Source organism: Epinephelus fuscoguttatus, linkage group LG8 (genome assembly GCF_011397635.1).
Source record: "Epinephelus fuscoguttatus linkage group LG8, E.fuscoguttatus.final_Chr_v1".
Taxonomy (NCBI): domain Eukaryota; kingdom Metazoa; phylum Chordata; class Actinopteri; order Perciformes; family Serranidae; genus Epinephelus; species Epinephelus fuscoguttatus.
This window is the reverse complement of record NC_064759.1, coordinates 28,990,021-29,009,780: the sequence shown is the minus strand read 5'-3', so window position 1 is coordinate 29,009,780 and position 19,760 is coordinate 28,990,021. Positions and strand designations below refer to the sequence as shown.

The following is a 19,760-nucleotide window of genomic DNA, read 5'->3' as shown; positions in this document are numbered from 1 at the left end:
TTTCCTTAAGTAGCCTGTCATATCAAACAACACACCGAAGACAAAGTTACAAAGGAATGTAAATTTATTTACACAAACATATTTACAATATTCACAAAATCATATTTTTACATGATGCACATTATTCTCTTCAACACAGTTTAGCACCACTGGTATCTTGCTAGATCCTGTCATGATCAATAACCACTAACATCTCATTTTAGACTGAATACAATTTATTGCAAATATTAAAAAAATAAACAACAAAAAGATTTTTACATAGGCCTAATCTCAATTGAAGAAAAATAATAAAAGTACCTCCCATTTTTTCAGTATAAAAAGTTAACAATATTTATTTACTTTTTAATAATACAAGTTGTTGCAAAAAAGTGCATCTCATGCAAACAACTCCAAACTCCTGTCTAAATGTTACCTAAAACCATTTTCTCCTCCAGGATTTTTTTTTTTTTAAATATTGTCTTTTTAAGTCAAAATAACGGCCTATTCAGTCATTTTACATTTCAGTGATACGACCCTTACATGTTTTCTTGACACTGGTATTAGGTAGAATACGTCAAAAAATGTTTCAAATGTGGTTTGGGGCTTTTATTTTGAAGGCAAGCCCCGGAAATCATGGCTCATATGTGTTTCTTCTCTTTTCACAGATCAGAGCGGGCAGAATAAAACCTGATGGTTGTAGTGACTTGACTGGATCATTAGCCCCATTGCTGCCCTTTTCACCATTTTTTAAACGTGAGTGTTAATGATCTGTTTTTTTCCAAGAAGTGTAGGATGTACATAAGTTATTCGCACATAATGTTGAAGATGCATATTAGGTCAATATATGAAAATCTTAACCACAGAGAGCAATTTCATGGCTTTATAATATATTACACTGAGGCAGGTGAGGAGAGAATGAACCAAAGCCAACTTGATTTGGTTCAATATGAACAACTTTTAATTCGAACAACAAACAAAACAAACAAAAAAACTAAATTTTCTGTCTTTGACAGTACATTCAAATACAAAACTTACTTTAAACCAGTGTTAGAAAGTGACCAAAATGGGTGTCGTCTAGCTTAGAGTGTGCACCCAAGGTAGGCTGTTAAAGTTAAAATGAACATTGAGGTGCATCATGGGATTTTCTTTAACCCCGTGTTTAAAATAGGTACAGACTGACATGTATGCTAATGTGGATTTGTACAGCATGTGCATCTCTCTCAGCTCGTTACCTGTCTGCAGAGAGAAGCTAACTGGTTAATGCAGCTAGTGACAGCAGGCGGGACGTTCTGAGATGTTTCTCCTCTCCATTCTGCCAGGGCATCCAGGGCTTGTTTGGGGTTGCAGGGAGACAGGTCGTAGATGCAGTAGACGGCTGCTAACTGGACCTCCCATGGTACACCTGGGGAAAGAAGACAATATGATTCATGAAAATACACCCACTGGATGGCCTTTTCTCTTTCACATTAGGATGTCAGAGCATTACATTTATTCTTGAATGTATTTGGCACACTTGACACTCTTTAAAATGCCAGGTAGAGATATAAATACTGGAATCTAATTAAAGGGGACCTATTATGCTTTTCCTTATTTTTCTGTCATATATTTAATTTTACAATGTTTGATGTCAGTATTAAACATGGCCAAAGTTTCAAATAATGTGGTGTATGTATGTACACGTAGTTTTGCATAACCACACCTATCTCACGCTGTGCCAGTGCTGGAGAAAGGTCTGACTAAACCCATCATAATTCTGCGATAAGCAAGAAAGGCGCTTGTGGCTGGTATTTCTCTAAAACACAGAATCACAATCATCCTAGGCAGCACTAAGCTCAGGATGCAGCGACTGTGCCCTTGCAAAATAGTGTCAAAAGGGAACTTGTTTTAGTGGATTATTTGCAGATATGGAGGCGTGCCATTGCATTAAAATGGCTAAATCACTGGGCTGACTGCTGGGATATTTAAGATGGAACATTAATTTATAATGTTACTCAATGCACAAGCTGCCTGAGAAGGACTAAATGCACAAAACTGCTATTTTTTAATATCCCACAGAGAGAGACTCTCACTGCAGCCTGTATTGATTTGTTCTAAAATAGGCGTGAAACCTTGTTCTGTGGATGATAAACGAGGTGCAGACTGATAATAGAGGAAATACAGCGAGTGCTGGACTGAGCAGTGAGTGACAACAACCCTGCCCACATTTAAGGGTATGGTTTGTAGTGGAAACGCTAGAGTCTAGGTACCATGTCTGAAGGGTTACTTCTGGTTTCAAAGGTACCATACCGACAGTGTTTGGTGGAAATGGGGCAATACTGCCATTCTTCCAAGGAGAGCTGTGCAGGAGGAGAGAGCTCTCATTTAGTGGGCATGAATATCAGCTGACAGGTCCTCCCCCGCTGCAACATACTACATGTGTCGTCATATTTCAAAAACAAAATGGAACTTCCTGATATATAGAAAAATACAAATATTTAATAAGGAAAGCCAAGTCTTTTCAAGTCATCTATCTCAAGTCTAAAGTCATGAATGCCAAGTCAAAGTTGAGCCTTTCATCAGTGTTAGTCGAGCAAGCTTCACTTCCTCGAGTTTGCACCTTGGTTCTGACTCCAGTCAAGTCATGTAACTCAAGTCCCCCACCTCTGCTAAATACAGATGTTCCAGCACAGATGGTATGAGGAAAATGTGTTTTTTGAACATTAAAGCATATGAACATTTTCAAGTAAAAACCCAAAATACAAGTATGAACCAGCAAATGAGCATAATAGGTCCCCTTTAAATACACACAGGAAGGTAGCTGTGTGTCCACATGTGAACAAGATAAACATCAGATTTGTGTTTCAAAAATCATGATGAATGAATGACATGTCTGGGGGAAACCGGCAGCACTCAGCACACAACAGAGACGGTGTATTAGTTACAACCAAACTGAATCAAAGTTTTCATATTTCATACCTTCAGTCTGTCCCTGCCTACCAAACGTGTTGATGACATTGGCGACAGTCACCACAGAGGAAACACACTTCTCTTTGATTCCCAGTTGACCGAGGTACCCTGTTTAAAACAAAAGGCTATGAAATTCTCAGCATGGTGATTATTTAAGTACAAATCAGGTTATAGTTAATGCACAGGTAAATTAGCAAAGCAACTGACCTATAAGTCGGAGCACAGTGGCGACAGTCGCATCAGAGATGGGTGCTTTTTGATCTCTGGGCTGTGACACCCAAGTGTTCATTAGTGGCCACAACTCCCTCCTGTCAAAGCAAAAGTAACAGATTAGCACAGAACACATTTTATTATTGCTAAAAACATTTCATGTTGTTTGGAAGAAAACTGTGAATGAATTAAAAATCATTCGGCACCATAGCTTCAGTTCGATGGAAATAACATACCCCAATAGGTTATCATAGGTCCACTTCCACTTCTTGTGTGTGCAAAGAAGTTGCAGTGCTAGGACATGCTCCCAGGCCTCAGCCCCCAGGTCATGCCCGTACCGACTGTGTTTAATGAAAGCCAGGCTTGACCCTGATCGCATGTCAGATAGTGTTCTGGAGATCAGCATGTCGATGTCACAGGGAGGATTCTGCAGCAGTACAGAGAGATAACGTTTTAGAGTGCTCATAACTTAATTTGACAGAGAACAGATGGAGAAGATGATGTGAAAAAGACAGTAAGATTTCGAAGACACAAATTCAAAATCATCACTCTATAAAGCAAAAATGCCCTCAAAAGTGTAGGAAATTTAAAGTAAATAAATAAAATGGCAACATCCTGCCCAGTCACTCCCTTTGAAAGTCAGAGGACAAACATCACACAAGCTACATTTAAGTAAAATATACACATGACAAATGTAGAACCCCATCTCTACAAATACTTCACCTTCACCCAACCAAGGAACGCTGAAAGGCAACTGAGGAGGTTTTCTGGTGCTTTCAGTTTTGTGACGGTATGTATTGCCTGGCATAGAAAACCACCGTGGGAGAGAACACTGGGCCATGTTGTCGCCATGAACAAAATCAGCTTAGCAGAGTCTGGAAAATCTGCAGTAGGGAAGACACAATTAAGAAAAAACATTAAATGTGCTGCCTTAGGTCACAAGTATAATGGCTTTAAATGGGAAAAAAAACATCTGGTTGCAACAAAGACAGTCTTCACAGTTGAGAGAAAAAGCTTAGTTGGCCACAATATGTTTAAGTATCTGTGCAGGTGTATCAAGTGTGTGTGAGGGCTTATAGTATGACACAAATTGCTAACCTTCTGTGAGAAGGCTGTGGGCCAGGATGAGAGCCTTCCCCCAGTCTCTCTTCTGTCTACAGATCCCTGTGTGGACTCTACAGAGGGCCTGCATGTAGTTACTGCTGAGATCTCGTTTCTCTGCTTTCAGCTTATTCAGGATGGCCAAAATCATATCATCAGCCTTAAGATGAAGAGAAAGTCAGAAAACATGCACACAAATGAATTTCACACAGACAGAGATTTCAAAAACAACACACTTCATTTTATGAGCTACTCGCAAGCATTTGTTTTTATAAATATAAACTTTTTGTCAGGAGGCTACGGAGGAGCCACTTACTTGCTTTATTTGAACTACTCTTGTTACATTAATATCTTTACTTCCTTCATACAAACACTGCTGACACATGGCTCTCTCTTGGTCTGTATTAAACCATAAGCAATTTACCAAAAAAGTGGGTATTCAGAACTAACGGACAGATTGAAAAGAGCCAATTCTGTAAATGACAATACATTTTTAGCGAAAATTATTGTAGCAATACAATGTTGTCAATACAACAGTGTTTTAATGCACTATGGATCTTTCTCATGTTCCTTAATAAAGTCATTATATTATTATTAAAGGGTTTCTATACATTTTTGAGAGTATATGAGTTATTGGAGCCAGGGGCTAGCAGCTAACTGTGCGAACTCTACACACAGCTCTAAACAACAGCAACAATGCTAACAGAGCTAATGGTGTTAACCAGGGGGACACCAGAGAGAGTGAAGTGCAAAGCAGCAGCAAGGAGCTAGCCAGCAGAATACACACATGCACACAACTAACCTCACAGAAGATTGGATAAAAACACACACACACACACACACACACACACACACACACACACACAGGTAGTGGGACTTCATTCTCTGTTCAGGACGCCATTAGGGGCCATACACACGCGTCTTTAACCGGCTCGAAAACGCGAGGTTGGGCACTGGGAGCTTCTCTTGTCTTTTGTCAAGTGCCAGCTTTCAAGAGTGTGGCAGCCGGTTGTGTCTAATGTTGCTGAGCAACCATAACAAGCACCATATCATAGCCTATTTACCTGAAATCCTAAGTGCAGAACTTATCTTCATCCAGGTGCTGTTTATGTGTATGTCTACTGTCCATGGAACAGATGTAAAGCTCTGGCAGCCCTGCACTAAAATGATCAACTTCTCCATATTTATCACAGACTGATATTTACAGAAGAAGGGAAAGATGTGTATCAGCTGTGGCTGGTTGTTCCCTGTCACGACATGTGGTGCGCACTGCTGGGCCCCAAAAGTTGAACTCAGTTTCTCAGGGTGCAGCTGTTGCACCCTGAAAAATAGGCACTTAGGAAAGCATGCATGCCGGCAACAGCATTGCTCCGGTGTTTGAACCCGTCTGCTGCGCGTCTTCATTAAAAACAATGATTTTGAGGGCGCAAAAAACGCAGCATGTGTAGAGCCCCTTGCTCCACTGTATCTTTACATAGCAAATAATGATTTGCTGCTATATTAATGCTCTGAATGTTGCATACAAAATCTTGTATGAAGCCTGATAAGATCTTATTTCTTTGATTCAGTTATGCAGATGAGGCATTTAAAAATCAAGTACCAAATAAACTCACAGAAATCGCCTGAACCAGAGGCTCAATATTAAGTCAGTAGATAAAATGAGAGAAAAAATGCAACACATAAACCTAATAAACCAGTATACTCACCAAGCTGCTTTGGCAAGTCTCAGAGATCACCTCCTTCTCCTCGTCTCTCAGGACAGGCTTCTTGGGTAAGTTACCAACAAACAGGTGGCTCTGGATCACGGGCAACAGATCAAAACACTGGTTTTCGATCTTCTTTAAAAAGTTGCCTGTAAGATTTTTCTCTGCAGGTTCTCCACATTCCATGGATGGAGCGGTGGTCTCTTTTTTAAGCAGACTGAGCCCGGGTTTCTCTGGTGAGGTGGTTTCCTCTTCACTGTTTGAGGAGGAGGAAGGCACCACCTCGCGACTGACCTTAGGAGAGCAGTTATCTAGCCTGAGACATTTGCTGCTTTTAGGTTGAGGCATATTCATGGCCTGTCTTTTTCCTGCTCTCATTTCAGTCTTGGTAAAGGCAGTTGAAGTGGAGTTTATAGTTTTAAAGCACGACATCTGACTATCGGTTGTTGTGGGGACTGTACCACTGTCCGATGAACAAATGCTGAGACCGACGTTCCCTCTGAGAATGCTCAGAGTTCGGGCATGCGCAGAGAGATCTGGGTACATGGTGTCAAGGATCCTCATGGAGTTTTCCTGAGAGGGACTGGAGGAAGATGACGGTGAAGAATGCATCGCCGTCAAGGGCAAGCGACCTGGAACCGGCACGGCATGTTTTGGAGTGGCAGAGCCGAACTGAAGTGGTGACGAGGGGACTCCGTTTGGAGGGAGTGGACTGTTTAGAGATGAGGAATTCAGCTGCTGGCTGTTTGGAGTCGAGTGGGCCTTGACAGGAGTGGTAGGAGAAGCCACTCTATGCATGGGCGAGGGAAATGAAAGTTTACCAATAGCCTGCCTTGGATTGATTGACTTGCCCGCCTTCGGAGGTGTACTCACGGGCGTTAGGAGACGAGGGAGTGGAGGGCCAAATTCGGAGCGAACGTCGCAGATCCATTCTGGTGGTTGAGTGGTAGTTGAACCTGCCACTGAGTTAGGTATTCCCTCTCTTATCATATGTGGGGTTTGTTTTTCAAGCATTTCTGTACATTTATTTTGTTCATTTGTGGCAGCAGAACTCTTTAATGAGGTAGTGCACCTAACAGAGCGCAAGTTATATCTGCTCACTTTATGGTTACTTGCGTCTATGCTATCCTGAGGCAAGTCTTTGACAATAGCTTTTTCAATGACACCTTCTTCTTTCAGATTGGAAACACCCTGTGGAGTTTTTGTGTTTTCTGAAACGGGATCAATGTTAACCCCGATATCTAATTTTTCTGGGCTTTGGTGAGTTTCCAGAGCCTGCAATTCTACATCAGGTAACAGGCATGAAGGACTCAACTGCCTGCACACAGAATGTATATTTTCTTTCACAGATTCACATTTAACAGTCTCTTGTGAGTCAGAAAGGGAAGGCCCATGATCTGCTAGTATTTCACCATCAATTGTCTCTATGTCCACATCCTTCTTTGAATGAGTTTCAACATTTGCTTGAGCAGCTTCCTGGTCAGCATGGGACTCTTCATCTTCCATTTTTAACAGTGAAGACTTGTGAGCAGACTGAGGCTGACTATCACCATTTGACTCTGAGGTAGAAGCTGCAACATCAACTCCTCCAGTTCCTTGCACTTTATTCCCCTCTTCCTCACCAAGAGGTTTTATGGATGAGTCACTTTCAGCCCTCTCTTCAACAATTTTATTTGAGACACTACTGATGCCATCACTGCTGCTTAACAAATAGAGTTTATCGTCTTGCACATCTGTGTCCTTGCCAAGACAGCCAGTATTCTCCTGGGGTTTAAAGACTGTGGCATCTTGACTGCCCTGTCCTAGACCACAAGAGCCCTGATGACTTTCTTTCATTTCTGAACCAACTGTATCCTCAGGGTCTCTCACAGAGTCGGTGAATGTTGAGGAAGTAACTGGCTGTACATCTCCAGTTTCTTCAGAGATTACAGTTGTATCACATCCTCCAGGTGACTCTCCACCACCAGGGCACACATCACCAGCGCTTGTGTCTACATCCATCTTTGAAGCTGTCTCTGACTGATCATCCTTTGCCGTTCCTACAGCATTTTCACTTTGAGGGATGCTTGCATCACTGCTACTGGGATTTACACCACAGGATGGCTCCTGACTTTCAGTCGTTAACGAGACAACCTCAACCAACAAAGTTATGTCTGATGGTGAAGAAGAAGTAGAAGAAGTTGCTGATACTAAACACACAGTTGCTGGCTTCTGCTTGGTCTGCGTGTCTTTCTGAAGAGGCATTTCCTTGGCATCAGTGCTGTTTTTGCCCTTCATTTCAGTAATGCCACTCAACTCATTTTGTCCCACGTCTTTATTGGAAATATGTTCCAATTCCTGTGTTGCGACCACTGGCAAGACCACCTCTTCCTCTGATGTTACTGCACATGATTGTGGACAGTGGCTTGTTACCGATGTTGTGACTGGTAAGGATTCTTGTTGATGATGAACAGAGTCATCAGACATTTTGGGAGTTTCCTTTTCTCCATCATTTGTCTCCATAGATTCCATCTCTGTGTCCTGAACAAAAGAAAGAAAAAGAAAACACGGATGTAATTTGCAATAACATACAAATAAAACGTCATTCAAAAATACAATCAAATGAAGATTTTAAATACTCTAGAATAAACTAACACGTCTTGAAGTGGTTGTTAACAGGAAGTGGTTTTACATTCTATTGTCTGTGGCTTCCTTTGCATTTGCTTGTTCATTCATTGTGATAATGTTAAAAATTCTTGCATTGTGCATCTCTTCCATGACGAGATCTCAACACACTAACTTGCACTATCTTAACATTGTAAATAAAAACATATTAGTCTGTAATTCTTAAAAAAGCTTTCAAAAGAAACACATCTGAATTCTCACCAAATCTGCTAGTGGTGAAATGCAGGCAGGCAGTGGTTTGAACAATGCCATTATCTCTCCAACAGATATTTCAGAGCTGCCCAAGTCAGTAGATGAGTCCTCAGTTTTGTGTTCCTTGGACAATCGCTTGGTCTTTTTGGGAGTTTGCTTCTTGGCACCTGTTGACGGTAGAGATGGTTGCTGCTCGATGGCTTTCTGCTCATGAGGAGAGGGTTTTAACTGTGTAGAACTGGCTTTTCTCTGCATGGGGTATCTGTCATCACTGATCTTGTGAGAAGCAGACAGGGACACGTGACTCAGATGAGAGTGCCATCTTTTTTGTGGGGAGGAGGGTAGAACTTGCTTGGACCTGGTCTCTGAAATAAGGGAATAAAAGTTGAAGTAAAAGATAAAACGTTTGAAGATGACTGAAAAAAAAAAAAGTATTCAAAAGTTGTGTCAGTGATAATGCACAGATATACAAGACAGCTTAATGATGCCTTACCAGGTAAGTGCAACAGGTTTGCAGAGTGCTGCTGCTGAGGTTCCACACATGCCCACAAACTCTGTAGCAGCATCTGGATCTTTTCTGGTAAACAGACACAAACAATCACATACCGCAAAAGTAAAAATTACAACAATGTGCTTTTAGATTTAATGCAAGCATGTTCCTCAAATGAATGTAATTAATAATAAGAGAAGCTGACTGGATACCTTTGTCAACTTTAGGCTCCTCGGGTACACTTGCTTGAGTTGATGTGCTCCTATAATCTGTCGAGAAATAATTCAGATATTGCTTACATTTTACTTAATTGTAATTTTAAGTCAGAAAAGATGCTGCTGTTGCAAAAAGAAACAGGACCTGATCACAAAAAAAGCATTCCTTGCACCACTGTGTTTGTACATAAAGTTGTTAGATGTTTACCTTTACTCTGCTCTCTTTCCAGTTTCCTCAGTCTCATCTGCAAATGAATTGAAGTCATACACAAAAAAAGGTCAGTTCAATATTACTGAAAAATACTTCCACCAATTTGTTATTTATTAAAAGGTCATTACTGCACCTGGAGGTCATAAATATTTCTCTCTAGAAGACTCTTCTCTTTGGTCAGCTGGGATATTTGATTATTCTGTTCGCAAACTGAGTCTGAAATAAGCACAAAAATGTGTACAGATCAACCACCAAACAAGTTTTGTCCTATCAACAGAGATTCAAGGAATCCTTATGAACATGATATCATTCTTTATATTGTGTGAAACCAAATTTTTAATACCAACCTTCAAGCAGTCTAACTTTATTTTCAAGGTTGTTCTTTCTGTTGATGAGAAAACATGAGATCTTTTAGCACAGTTACGGTATTTTAAATCATTTTCTCAAACCATAGATAATCAGAATATAACATAAAATTAACCAAAGTTTCATAACAAATAACACAAGAAACACATCAGGAGAGAGACAGACATGACACTCATTGATGTCCTATTTAAGAAACCATATCTGGAAACCAAGTGTAAGTTCTTACATGCTTGTTGTCCTGGCGTTCTCCTCTATCAATTTTTCAACTTGTTCTGCTTTTGCCTGAGATTTCTTCAAAGATGTCTGAAGAGGTGAAAATTAAAAATGACAAAGGTTATGAAGTTTACTGAGCTAATTTAGCCTATATATTCTGTATAAAAAACTCCTAAGAACGATGGTTCTCAAGATAACCGCAAATTCAAAGACTTTAGTTTAATTGTAGAGCACTTCTTGCTTACCTGTGTTAGCAGCAAATCATTTTCTACCACGGCCTTTTCCCTTTTCAGCTGTGCATTTTCAAGTGAGTGTGTTTCTGTCAATTCTAAGAGTTTGAAAAACAATGTAACAAAAAAATCAGGGGTGCTTTTCATACATTTTTAAAAAGATTAGTACAACTGTATTTAAAATATATGCAACTCTTTACTGATAAAAGTTACAGCATGTGAATTCTAGTACCTTTCAAATCCTTGAGCTGCTCTTCAAGCTTCTTATTCCTAAAGGAAGTGAGAAATGAGAGTGAGCATTTTACCACAAAGATAATATACTATCATTATCTGCACTGTCATAATTATGATATAATTATCTCTTACTCTGCCACCAGCCTGCTATTTTGCTGCTTCAGTTCTTCCATCTCTTCAGACATCAGAACATAGGCCTTAAGAGCAGCCTATGAAAAATAATCAGTGTGGATATCAGCATGATGGCAGAAAAACAATCAAACAAAAGACACCAAAGTGGGCCAGGCAGAATTTATGTTGTAGCACAAATATTAAGAGACAGATTCATTATAAATATCAGCAGAAACAGCCTTTAAATGAGCTTCTGCAGAGAGAGGGCATACCTTCTTTTCCTCCAGTTCTTCTTGCATAGATTCATAATCTGCTGTCTTTTTCTCCAGAGTAACCAATCTGATCTGCAGCTCCTCCAGCTGTTGTTGAAGCCTGATCGTGTCACTACAAAAAAACATATGAAGAACTGTTGCATGAAACAAGAAAGAACACATCGCCTGTATGATTTAGTCTTCGTGAACTGCAAGGGAAGATGAATATTGAGATTCTTTAAGCAATTTAGCATGAAGGAGGAGTTTTTTAACCCAGAGTTAGTCTCCTCTCCCATTAAGATTTTTTTCCAATCATTCACAAACTACAACACAAGGATCAGATTTTTTTCACTGATGCTGCCATTATAAACATGTTACAAAGGAGGATTAGGGCCATGTTAATGAAAAAAAGCTTAGATTTCAAGAATAAAGCCGTGCATAGAAGTTGTAAATCTATGAGAATAAAATATTTCAAGATTAAACTCGTAATTATAGGAGAAAAAAAGTACATAGATTAAGACTGGAAAGTTGGGTCACATGGTATAAAGACCACACAGTGTGTACAAACAGTGTTGGGGGTGACAGTAATATACATTTTAGCAGCACCAAAGTAATTTAATGAATTACCAACAAGACTTTGGATGATATTATTTCATTTATAATGTCATGTAACACGTTACCACCTGAAAACTGTTCATTGTTTTCACTTTTCATTAATCCACACTGATCCACACTGTTCCACCAGTGCGCCACTAGACATAACATCCCATGAAGGTTGTGTCAGATTACAGACTACATTATAGGCTGCCATCGGTGATCGCACATCATTCCGGTCCTAATCTGTGACTTTTTTTTTTTTTAATGTAAAGTTTAATCTCATAATATTTAGTTGTTATTCTTGTAGATCTACACCTGTATTCTCGTAGTTTTACCACTTTAATCTTGCGATGTTTGTTGTCTTTATTCTCATAGATCTACGACTTTATTCTCAAAATCTAAGATTTTCTTTTCTTTAACTAATTCTTATTTGTAAAACGTATATGGAGCGTTAGAAAAAAGTAAATTCACACATGATATCTTTGGAGATTTTGAAGTTGTCAAAGAAAACACGAACAGATAATTGAAAAAAGCAAACAGACAAAAAGCTAAAAATAATGTTTAGGTAGCTATATCCCGTTAACATTGGCTTGTTGGGAAATGACTGACGTTAGCATACAGTTACACAATAATCTTTGGTGATGTGTGACTACATTTTGCTTAGTAAACAAACTCTAAATCAGAAAAAACTCTAAAATAAAAAGTCAAACTTTTCCCATTAAGTCAGTGTTTAGCGTTTTACTTAGACAATGTCCCATAGACAACACACATCAAGAAACATCAGGGAGGAAATTCGTCTTCAGTAAGCACAGATTATTAGCTCATATTAAATTTAGGTAGTTAAAGTCACACCTGATACTTGCCCAGGGCTCCGTAAAATCAAATCTCATTTCAAAATGTGTTTGTTTACTGAATATTCTAAGTTATTTCAAAAGACAAGGTATTTCTAATGTCCAACTTAGCTAGCTATCTCTGTAATTTCACCACCATGGTAATTATCGTACTTACTCAGAAACTGATATCTTCTGTTTGAGTGCCAGAAATGACGACACATATTCTGTCAGGCTCTGTAATGAGAGACACAGAGAAACGAAACAAAACAAAGACCAAATTTTGTCATAATTCATAATTATCAACAACATTCACATTAACTGCTAAGATAAAAACACACAGATCGTGTAACACCAGTTGGAGACTTAATGCTCAGTTTACAAAGACGAGAAACAACTTTTTAATCAACTCCTGTGTCATGGAGAGATGATCTGACCTGATGCAAAACAGAGCAGTTTTGACAGTTTCCAACCGTCGCGTCCGCGGCGATGGCGGCCGTTTTGGACTGGCTGTCCCCTGGCATCATGGTAAGACAGGTTTCACCAAACCCCTCACAGCCGTTACTTAATATTCCATAAACTGGAGACCTTGTCCCGATGATACAAATTCCAGACAGGTTCAAAATAAACTTCACATTTTCGCGTCTCCCACGTTGACAAAGGACCCAATTAGGACCCCACAGAGGAGCTTCGTAAAGTGCCGGTTTAGAATTTTTTAATATCTCTCTCGTGATTGTAACCACTTACAAATTATTGTATCTATTGATTTGAATATGGATAAGATATATGTTGAGCTGTATCTTAGATTTTTCGTTGACCGAAATATGATGTTCCCGGAAATCCGGAATTTGAATCAGGCAGTTCGTTATGGCTTATGGGGGCGTTTCTGATATGTGCTACAACGTGTACCGGCCAGTAGGGGCAGTGTAATGCTAACCGTCCGGTTTAGAGTGGACACTTAATCTGGATATTTTGTCAGCCTATGGTGGATACCTGCTGTGACTTACTGTCGTCTACTTTATGTGTTCGGGAAATACCGCAAAGACTCGGCATGGCATACTTCAGTGAGTCACACATTCATCAAGCTCCTTGATAAAAGCAAATGCTTTCAAAAGTTTTAATACCGTCCCTGGTGGTCTAGTGGTTAGGATTCGGCGCTCTCACCGCCGCGGCCCGGGTTCGATTCCCGGTCAGGGAACATCTTTTTGAATTTCGTTGAGAGCTCTTATATTACTTGGATAGGTAAGTTGTGTAATTGAAGTTGCCTGTCGCATACCTCCAGCATTTGTAGTGTATTTGTAGAAAGTGATTCACAGATGGTTTGGTTCAATTTGCATTTTCAGTTAAAATTCTGTATACAGTCAGTAGAGGGTACTGTTGTACAGATAACAGTGTTAATGTTCCCAATCACTATCTTTGTTTCCCTTGTCCTTCTCTCTCTCTCTCTCTCTCACACACACACACACACACACACACACACACACACACACACACACTCTCACATCAAACACAGGAATACTGCAATGAATAGCTAAAAAAAACTGCTTCCCATTTGGTTTAATAGACATACAAACATAAGAACTGGAAAGATCAAGGTCCACATACAAAGTCAAGGAGTTTATACACAAACTAGAATGACAGCAAAAGTTTTCAAAGTGACACTTTGGAGGTCATTTGGTCACATATTTGAAAAGCTGTTACAACAAATAAACGGAGACTTCTTTGGAGATAAGTGCCCCAGTTTGTTGTGCTCCACAATAGTCCTTATTACTGAGCAGCAGTGCGTCTCCGGCCTGGTGATTCTAATAGCTCAGAGGAAACAACTAAGGGTGCTGGGATTGCTGTAGGTGCATCCTGATGGAAAGATAATAACCCTGTAACTTCAGATGAACCTTCAGAGTGTAGCCTCGAGGCTAAAGAGCCAAATCTCTGCAAACAGATGCAGTCAGAGATAGCATAGTTTCTTTAAAGTGGAAAGGGGAGTGTTGGGCATGCTTTCTCTCTTCCTGTCTCTCCCTGACAGATAATCTCCTCTGTTACCTGACATGGGTTAGGTAACACTTTGGATGTTGCCAGATTTGTCTTGATCACTTTTGTTATCTACAGGAAGCTTTTGTCTGATCACTCTTTGTATAAACAAAATGCTTCATCCTCTTAATCCCTTCCTTGTTGTGTGGTTGGACCTTTTCCTCTTCTTTTTTTTCTTTGTTAAGCCTCACAAATTATACAGAGTGAAGTGGAAATACATTTGCAGTCTAACGAAAGTCAAAGTATAAGTCAAGCAATAAATTAATCTTTTTAATAGCCTAATTACTGAAGTAAGATATTACCCTATTCATGTGGTGTTGGAATAACCGAAAAAATTAGTTCCCGACTGCGAAAATTCACATGAAAGTCGGAACAACAAGTTGGAAAGTCAGTGAAAATGTTGGTACATGACTTGCTGGAGTTGGAGTCATACTACCCAGGAACATGGTGGACGCAAATAAATGTTTGGATGATGGTAAGAAATGTTTTATTAATTCATGTATTGCGTGTAAATTTTTTGCTCACATGTAATTTGTAATATGGTATTAAGCCCGGTATACATTAGGCGATTTTGGGCTGTCCCAGATGAAAGATGACTAACGTGAAAGATACGTGGTGATATCCTTGGTTGTGGCTCCAAAACAACGGTCCTACATCACATAGTGAGAGAGGTTCAAGGATGGCCGTTGTCATGGTTCTCTGATCAAAGACAGTTTAAGATTAAACTCTGATAGTGTCAGAAATTTGGGATGATTATCTCACTGTGTGAGTGACTGCTGTTACAACCTACATCTACTAAGCAACTAATAGAAATGCAGCATGAAATGACACACTGACGCTTAACCCAAACAAACAGACGGATAGCAGTTCGCCATGGAGGCAAAACACACTAAAAGAAATGTGTGGGATTTCAGCAAAGAGGAAAAACTTGTGGAGTTGTGGCAGCAGGAGCCTCTCCTGTATGATATGTCCTCCAGGTCTTACTATGATCGCATAAAGAAGGATAAAGCATGGAAGGTGAGCAACCTAGCAGCTAGCAAACACAGACACACCGCACTATGTTGAGCTTCACAGTTGAAGAAGTAATAACCTGTGCAGCAATGGGAAGCTATTGCATCATATGCCATAGCCTGCGATTCAGTAGGTGCTGTCTTCATACAGTCTGCTTACGTCAAACTTGATGTTGGACCCAAGTTTATTCGATACATATCACACAGTGAAGCTGCATTTAACTTATAAGATTGTGAAAATCTCACAGTCTGTAGGAGGCTTTAGGGTGTAACTGCTACTTACTCTCCATGTAAAGTGACCTAGATTGGTTAGAAACGTTATTAATTAGCATTAACCCTCAGGTAAAGCAATATTTTCATGGTTTAGAGAATGTACTGGTGCAGAAACAAGTCCGGGACAAAATCAATAATTTATAGCGTCACATGTTTTTTAAATGCTCTGGGCAAAAAAATACAAAATGTCTTATTTATAGCATCTAGGTTGTTTCCACATTACACTTAAAAGCTCACAAACACACCAAAGTGAGAAGAAAGACTTCTCAATTTGGGCACACGGACCATCCGAGGAGCAATCTTTGAAGAGCAATACATAAACTTGTCACCAGCCAATCACAGGGCTTACACACATTGACAGAGAAACACATGTACATATGCACTGACACCTACAGCAGTTTGGAGTTTCTAGTGCACCAGAGATACATGTCTTTGAACAGCAGGAGGAAACCCAAATAGACAGCAGGAAACTGTGCAAACTCCAGACACACTGGATAACATATGGCATTTAAAAACAGATTTTCACAGGTTTATGGGTGTATTTTTCACAATACGATACTTAATTATTTCAGTAGTTTACAGAGAAGACTTTTTTCTTTATATAATTGAAATATTTTGAACATATAACATACTTTATACATATTTCTCTTCTCTTCTCTGATTGAGTTTTAACTTGACAGGGTGTGTGCCTGATGACAGTACATTCCAGAAACATTGGAGGGGGGTGGTGTCAGAGAAATCTGACTCTCTGTGTGTGTCTGAGTGTGTGTGTGTAGTGTTGCTTTTGTCAGCAAACTGGCATTAATTAATAAAACTGTTCTGCATCTCTGAACGTCTTGCAGTAATACAGTGTCTACTCACACAAAAGCACACATACAGACAGTGCCCACAGCTGACCAACTATAAATCAACTACAGAGAGGTGCTTGACAGAGAGGAAACCCCCTTTTTCTCCCTATACCCACCTCTCCCTCTGGCTCACTCTCTCTCCTTCTCAAAGCATTTTTCTATGACAGCACCAAATACATAGATGCCCTCCCTCCTCCCTTCTTTCAACTCTGTTTCTCTCTGTCTTCTCACATTCTTCTTCTCCTCTCCTTCCTCCCTCTCTCTCTCTCTCTAAAGGCCTTAGGGCTGTGCCCCGTGGATTATGACAATGGTGAATTTGTTTTGGGCATCTGTGTCTACTTGACTTGTTGAGAAATGACTTAAGAGTAAAGCCCAGACACAAGATGTCATAGGTGTTGAAATGGCTAATACCATATTGGCGTTGCTGTTAGCGTGGGTGCTGGCGTATGCGCTGCACTCCATTACAGACTGAGGACAGGAGCTTAGAATTGGGCTACGGGGTCATTTCTGAAATCGTATTTCTCTTTGATTAATCATGGTATGATACAGCATAATGCCAGTCTATGGTGTGGTGGTGCTGCGTCAACCACACAATAAAAAGGTTTCAAAAGAATTGTTGAATATGGCTCAGCTTGAGAAATTACACTTGATAAAAAAAAACAGAAAACAAGGTCTTTGTTATTGTAACACAAGTCAGGTTTACTTGGATACCTCAGTATCACATAAACCTATTGTACAGGTTGTGTTAGGACCCAAATGCAGCACACAGGAAACCAGGAACGGTTAGCAATAACGTTTAATGCTGCAGCTTAGCAGGTTCAGGGCAGGGCAAGTTTTCACAGTGTAGTTCAACCCTTCAGCAAAGTCTCCCCACAAAGTCTCTGGCAGCCTGGCTGATTCGGCAGGCCGATCTGGGCCGGGAAGCAGGTGAGTGGGCGGTGACGTTTGCCCAAACACACACACCATTCAGTTCAATAACAGGCAACAGTAGCGCGTAGGAGCAGGCAGGAGACGTAGTTGTGGAGGCTGAAGATCCAGAATAGGCTAAGTACACAGTCCAAGCAGACGACCCAGTAAGGGACAGGCAGAAGGTAGGCTGAGGTCAGGCAGAAGATCAAAAAGCCAGCAGGTAAGTATTCACAGGACACACACACAATGGCAAGTGTGGCAACACAGTGAAAGTCTCTGAACTGCAAGAAACCACAGGTTAGCAGATGGATGGTGATGCCAAACAGTCACAGGCAAACAGGAGTGATGGACACAGAAGCCCATTTTCAGGCTGGTATATTTATTGGGAATCAGACGAGACAGGCAGTTCAGAAGCAGGCAGGGTTGGCAAAGAGAAATCAGTCTGGAAAAAGTGCTGGAGACTCTTGCATGAGTGATGAAGAACAACCTGGCAAAGAGTGTGTCTGAGGCTGAGGTAAACTGGCTGTGTGTAATCAGGAACAGGTGAAAGGAGTTGCTTTGATGAGGTGGGCGTGACTGATGCAGAGGTGCAGGAACCCAGGGTAAATGGAAAACTACTGAGCTGGGTGACTGAGCAGGCATAAGTGAGCAGGTGACTAGTAATGCAGAACTGTGACACCTATAATGCCTTAATGCTTAGCCTAGCTTTAGAACACTGCATTCATCAAAAGAATAGACATAGCAAGAAGTCCTATTGGAGGACCATAACTGCTGGACACATGATCTATATCCACTTGCTGTGAGCTATATATTTATATTAAAGGAGCATTAAGATTTAGGGGGATTTAGTGACGCCTAGTGGGGGGATTGCAGATTGCAGCCAGCTAAAATGGCGCCCGCTTAGAATTCCTTCAGTATTCATTGTTCAGGAGATTTTTAGTGGGAGCCAAATTATCCACAGTGGTCTCTTCCTCTTCAAAACAAATGGAGCAGGTGGTTTAAGCCGGTAAAAACACTGAATAAAGCAGTTGCATTTGAAAAATCAGCGTTTTGCTCCCCTCAGCTCCACGGAGCACTTCAGCTTTTTCACCCATTGTTTTGGTTTTCGACAAAATAGTTTTAAAAACAAGCACAAATTTGCAATAGCTGCAACCTCCATGCAAAATTTCTGCCTCTCAGGGCAAAAGCTACAGCTGCCAAAGGGTGGGGAGATTTTTGTGGACCAATCAAGAAGGCTTTCTCCAAAAAAAACCTTTCTGACAGATTTTTTTTTTTTCATTTGAACCCAAACCACAACCAAGGAATTATTTTCTGACAGAAAGCCCTCTTGGCAAACTTCTCAGTGCCCATGATATGGTGCATGTAGCTGCAAAAGACCAAGATATGTCCTTCAGTAGTTGGTAAGACCAAAAACAGAGCTGAGAAGTGAGTGAGTATTGGACTCACATTCATCTGGTGGCCAGAGACACAACTTCAAATGAATGCTAATGCTGGTCTCTGTTTGCTTTATGTGCAAATCAAGAACAGTGGCGGGCTCTAAAGCCAATTTTACATAGTGGCCAAACGTGCAATTACAATGTCTGAATCCATCACATGATGACACTGGGGGAAAAACAGACTCTTTCCCACAGACTAAACATTATGAACGATACATCTGCAAATCAGTGAATACATTTTTTAAATGTCACAACCCCCGCAAAATGACCCATTTCATTATTGGGATTTTATCCATTTGGTCACTTAACATTTCAAAGCCTAAAGAGGCGAAAGATTAAATCATATATATCCCCATTCGGGTTAGCAGAGGGCTAAACAGGAAGTTAGCTGCTTGGCACTCAAGTGGCACTGAGCAACTTTAATGGTTCCTCCTCCAGCGCTGTATCCAGTTCTCTTTATACATCCATGGTGAAAATAGGTAACTGTTTGCTAACATGCTTGCTATAGCAACTTTTAAAGATGATGTCATTGTAACGCTGCCCCCAAGTGGCTAAGAAATGTACATGCAGGTCTAACAATTTCTAAACGTTTTAAACATAGCTGAGGCTACTCCAAGACTCAACTGCACTACTTTTCTGCATTGAGGTGATATAGTGCAGTTCGTTGTTTGCACTTAGTTGAAAGACAGTTTGTTTAAGGACAATATCATATC

General features: G+C 40.3%; 1 protein-coding gene and 1 non-coding gene across 2 annotated transcripts; one reads left to right on the top strand and one right to left on the bottom strand.

Moving 5' to 3' along the window:
• Positions 1-79: 79 nt before the first annotated feature.
• On the bottom strand, positions 80-13,181 carry ice1 (KIAA0947-like (H. sapiens)). The gene is made up of 20 exons (XM_049584349.1): positions 12,981-13,181; positions 12,722-12,780; positions 11,138-11,249; positions 10,887-10,963; positions 10,753-10,790; positions 10,536-10,618; positions 10,304-10,380; positions 10,059-10,096; positions 9,845-9,927; positions 9,709-9,745; positions 9,498-9,554; positions 9,289-9,372; positions 8,805-9,160; positions 5,943-8,459; positions 4,234-4,396; positions 3,859-4,019; positions 3,372-3,562; positions 3,133-3,233; positions 2,935-3,033; positions 80-1,381 (listed from the first exon to the last, which is right to left on the bottom strand). The coding sequence occupies exons 1-20, from the start codon at positions 13,068-13,070 to the stop codon at positions 1,200-1,202; spliced, it is 4,605 nt and encodes a 1,534-aa protein (XP_049440306.1). The 5' UTR covers positions 13,071-13,181; the 3' UTR covers positions 80-1,199.
• A 488-nt stretch (positions 13,182-13,669) lies between these two features.
• trnae-cuc (transfer RNA glutamic acid (anticodon CUC)) lies at positions 13,670-13,741 on the top strand. The gene has a single exon. It is a non-coding gene; the product is annotated as a tRNA-Glu (tRNA).
• The last annotated feature ends 6,019 nt before the right edge of the window (positions 13,742-19,760 follow it).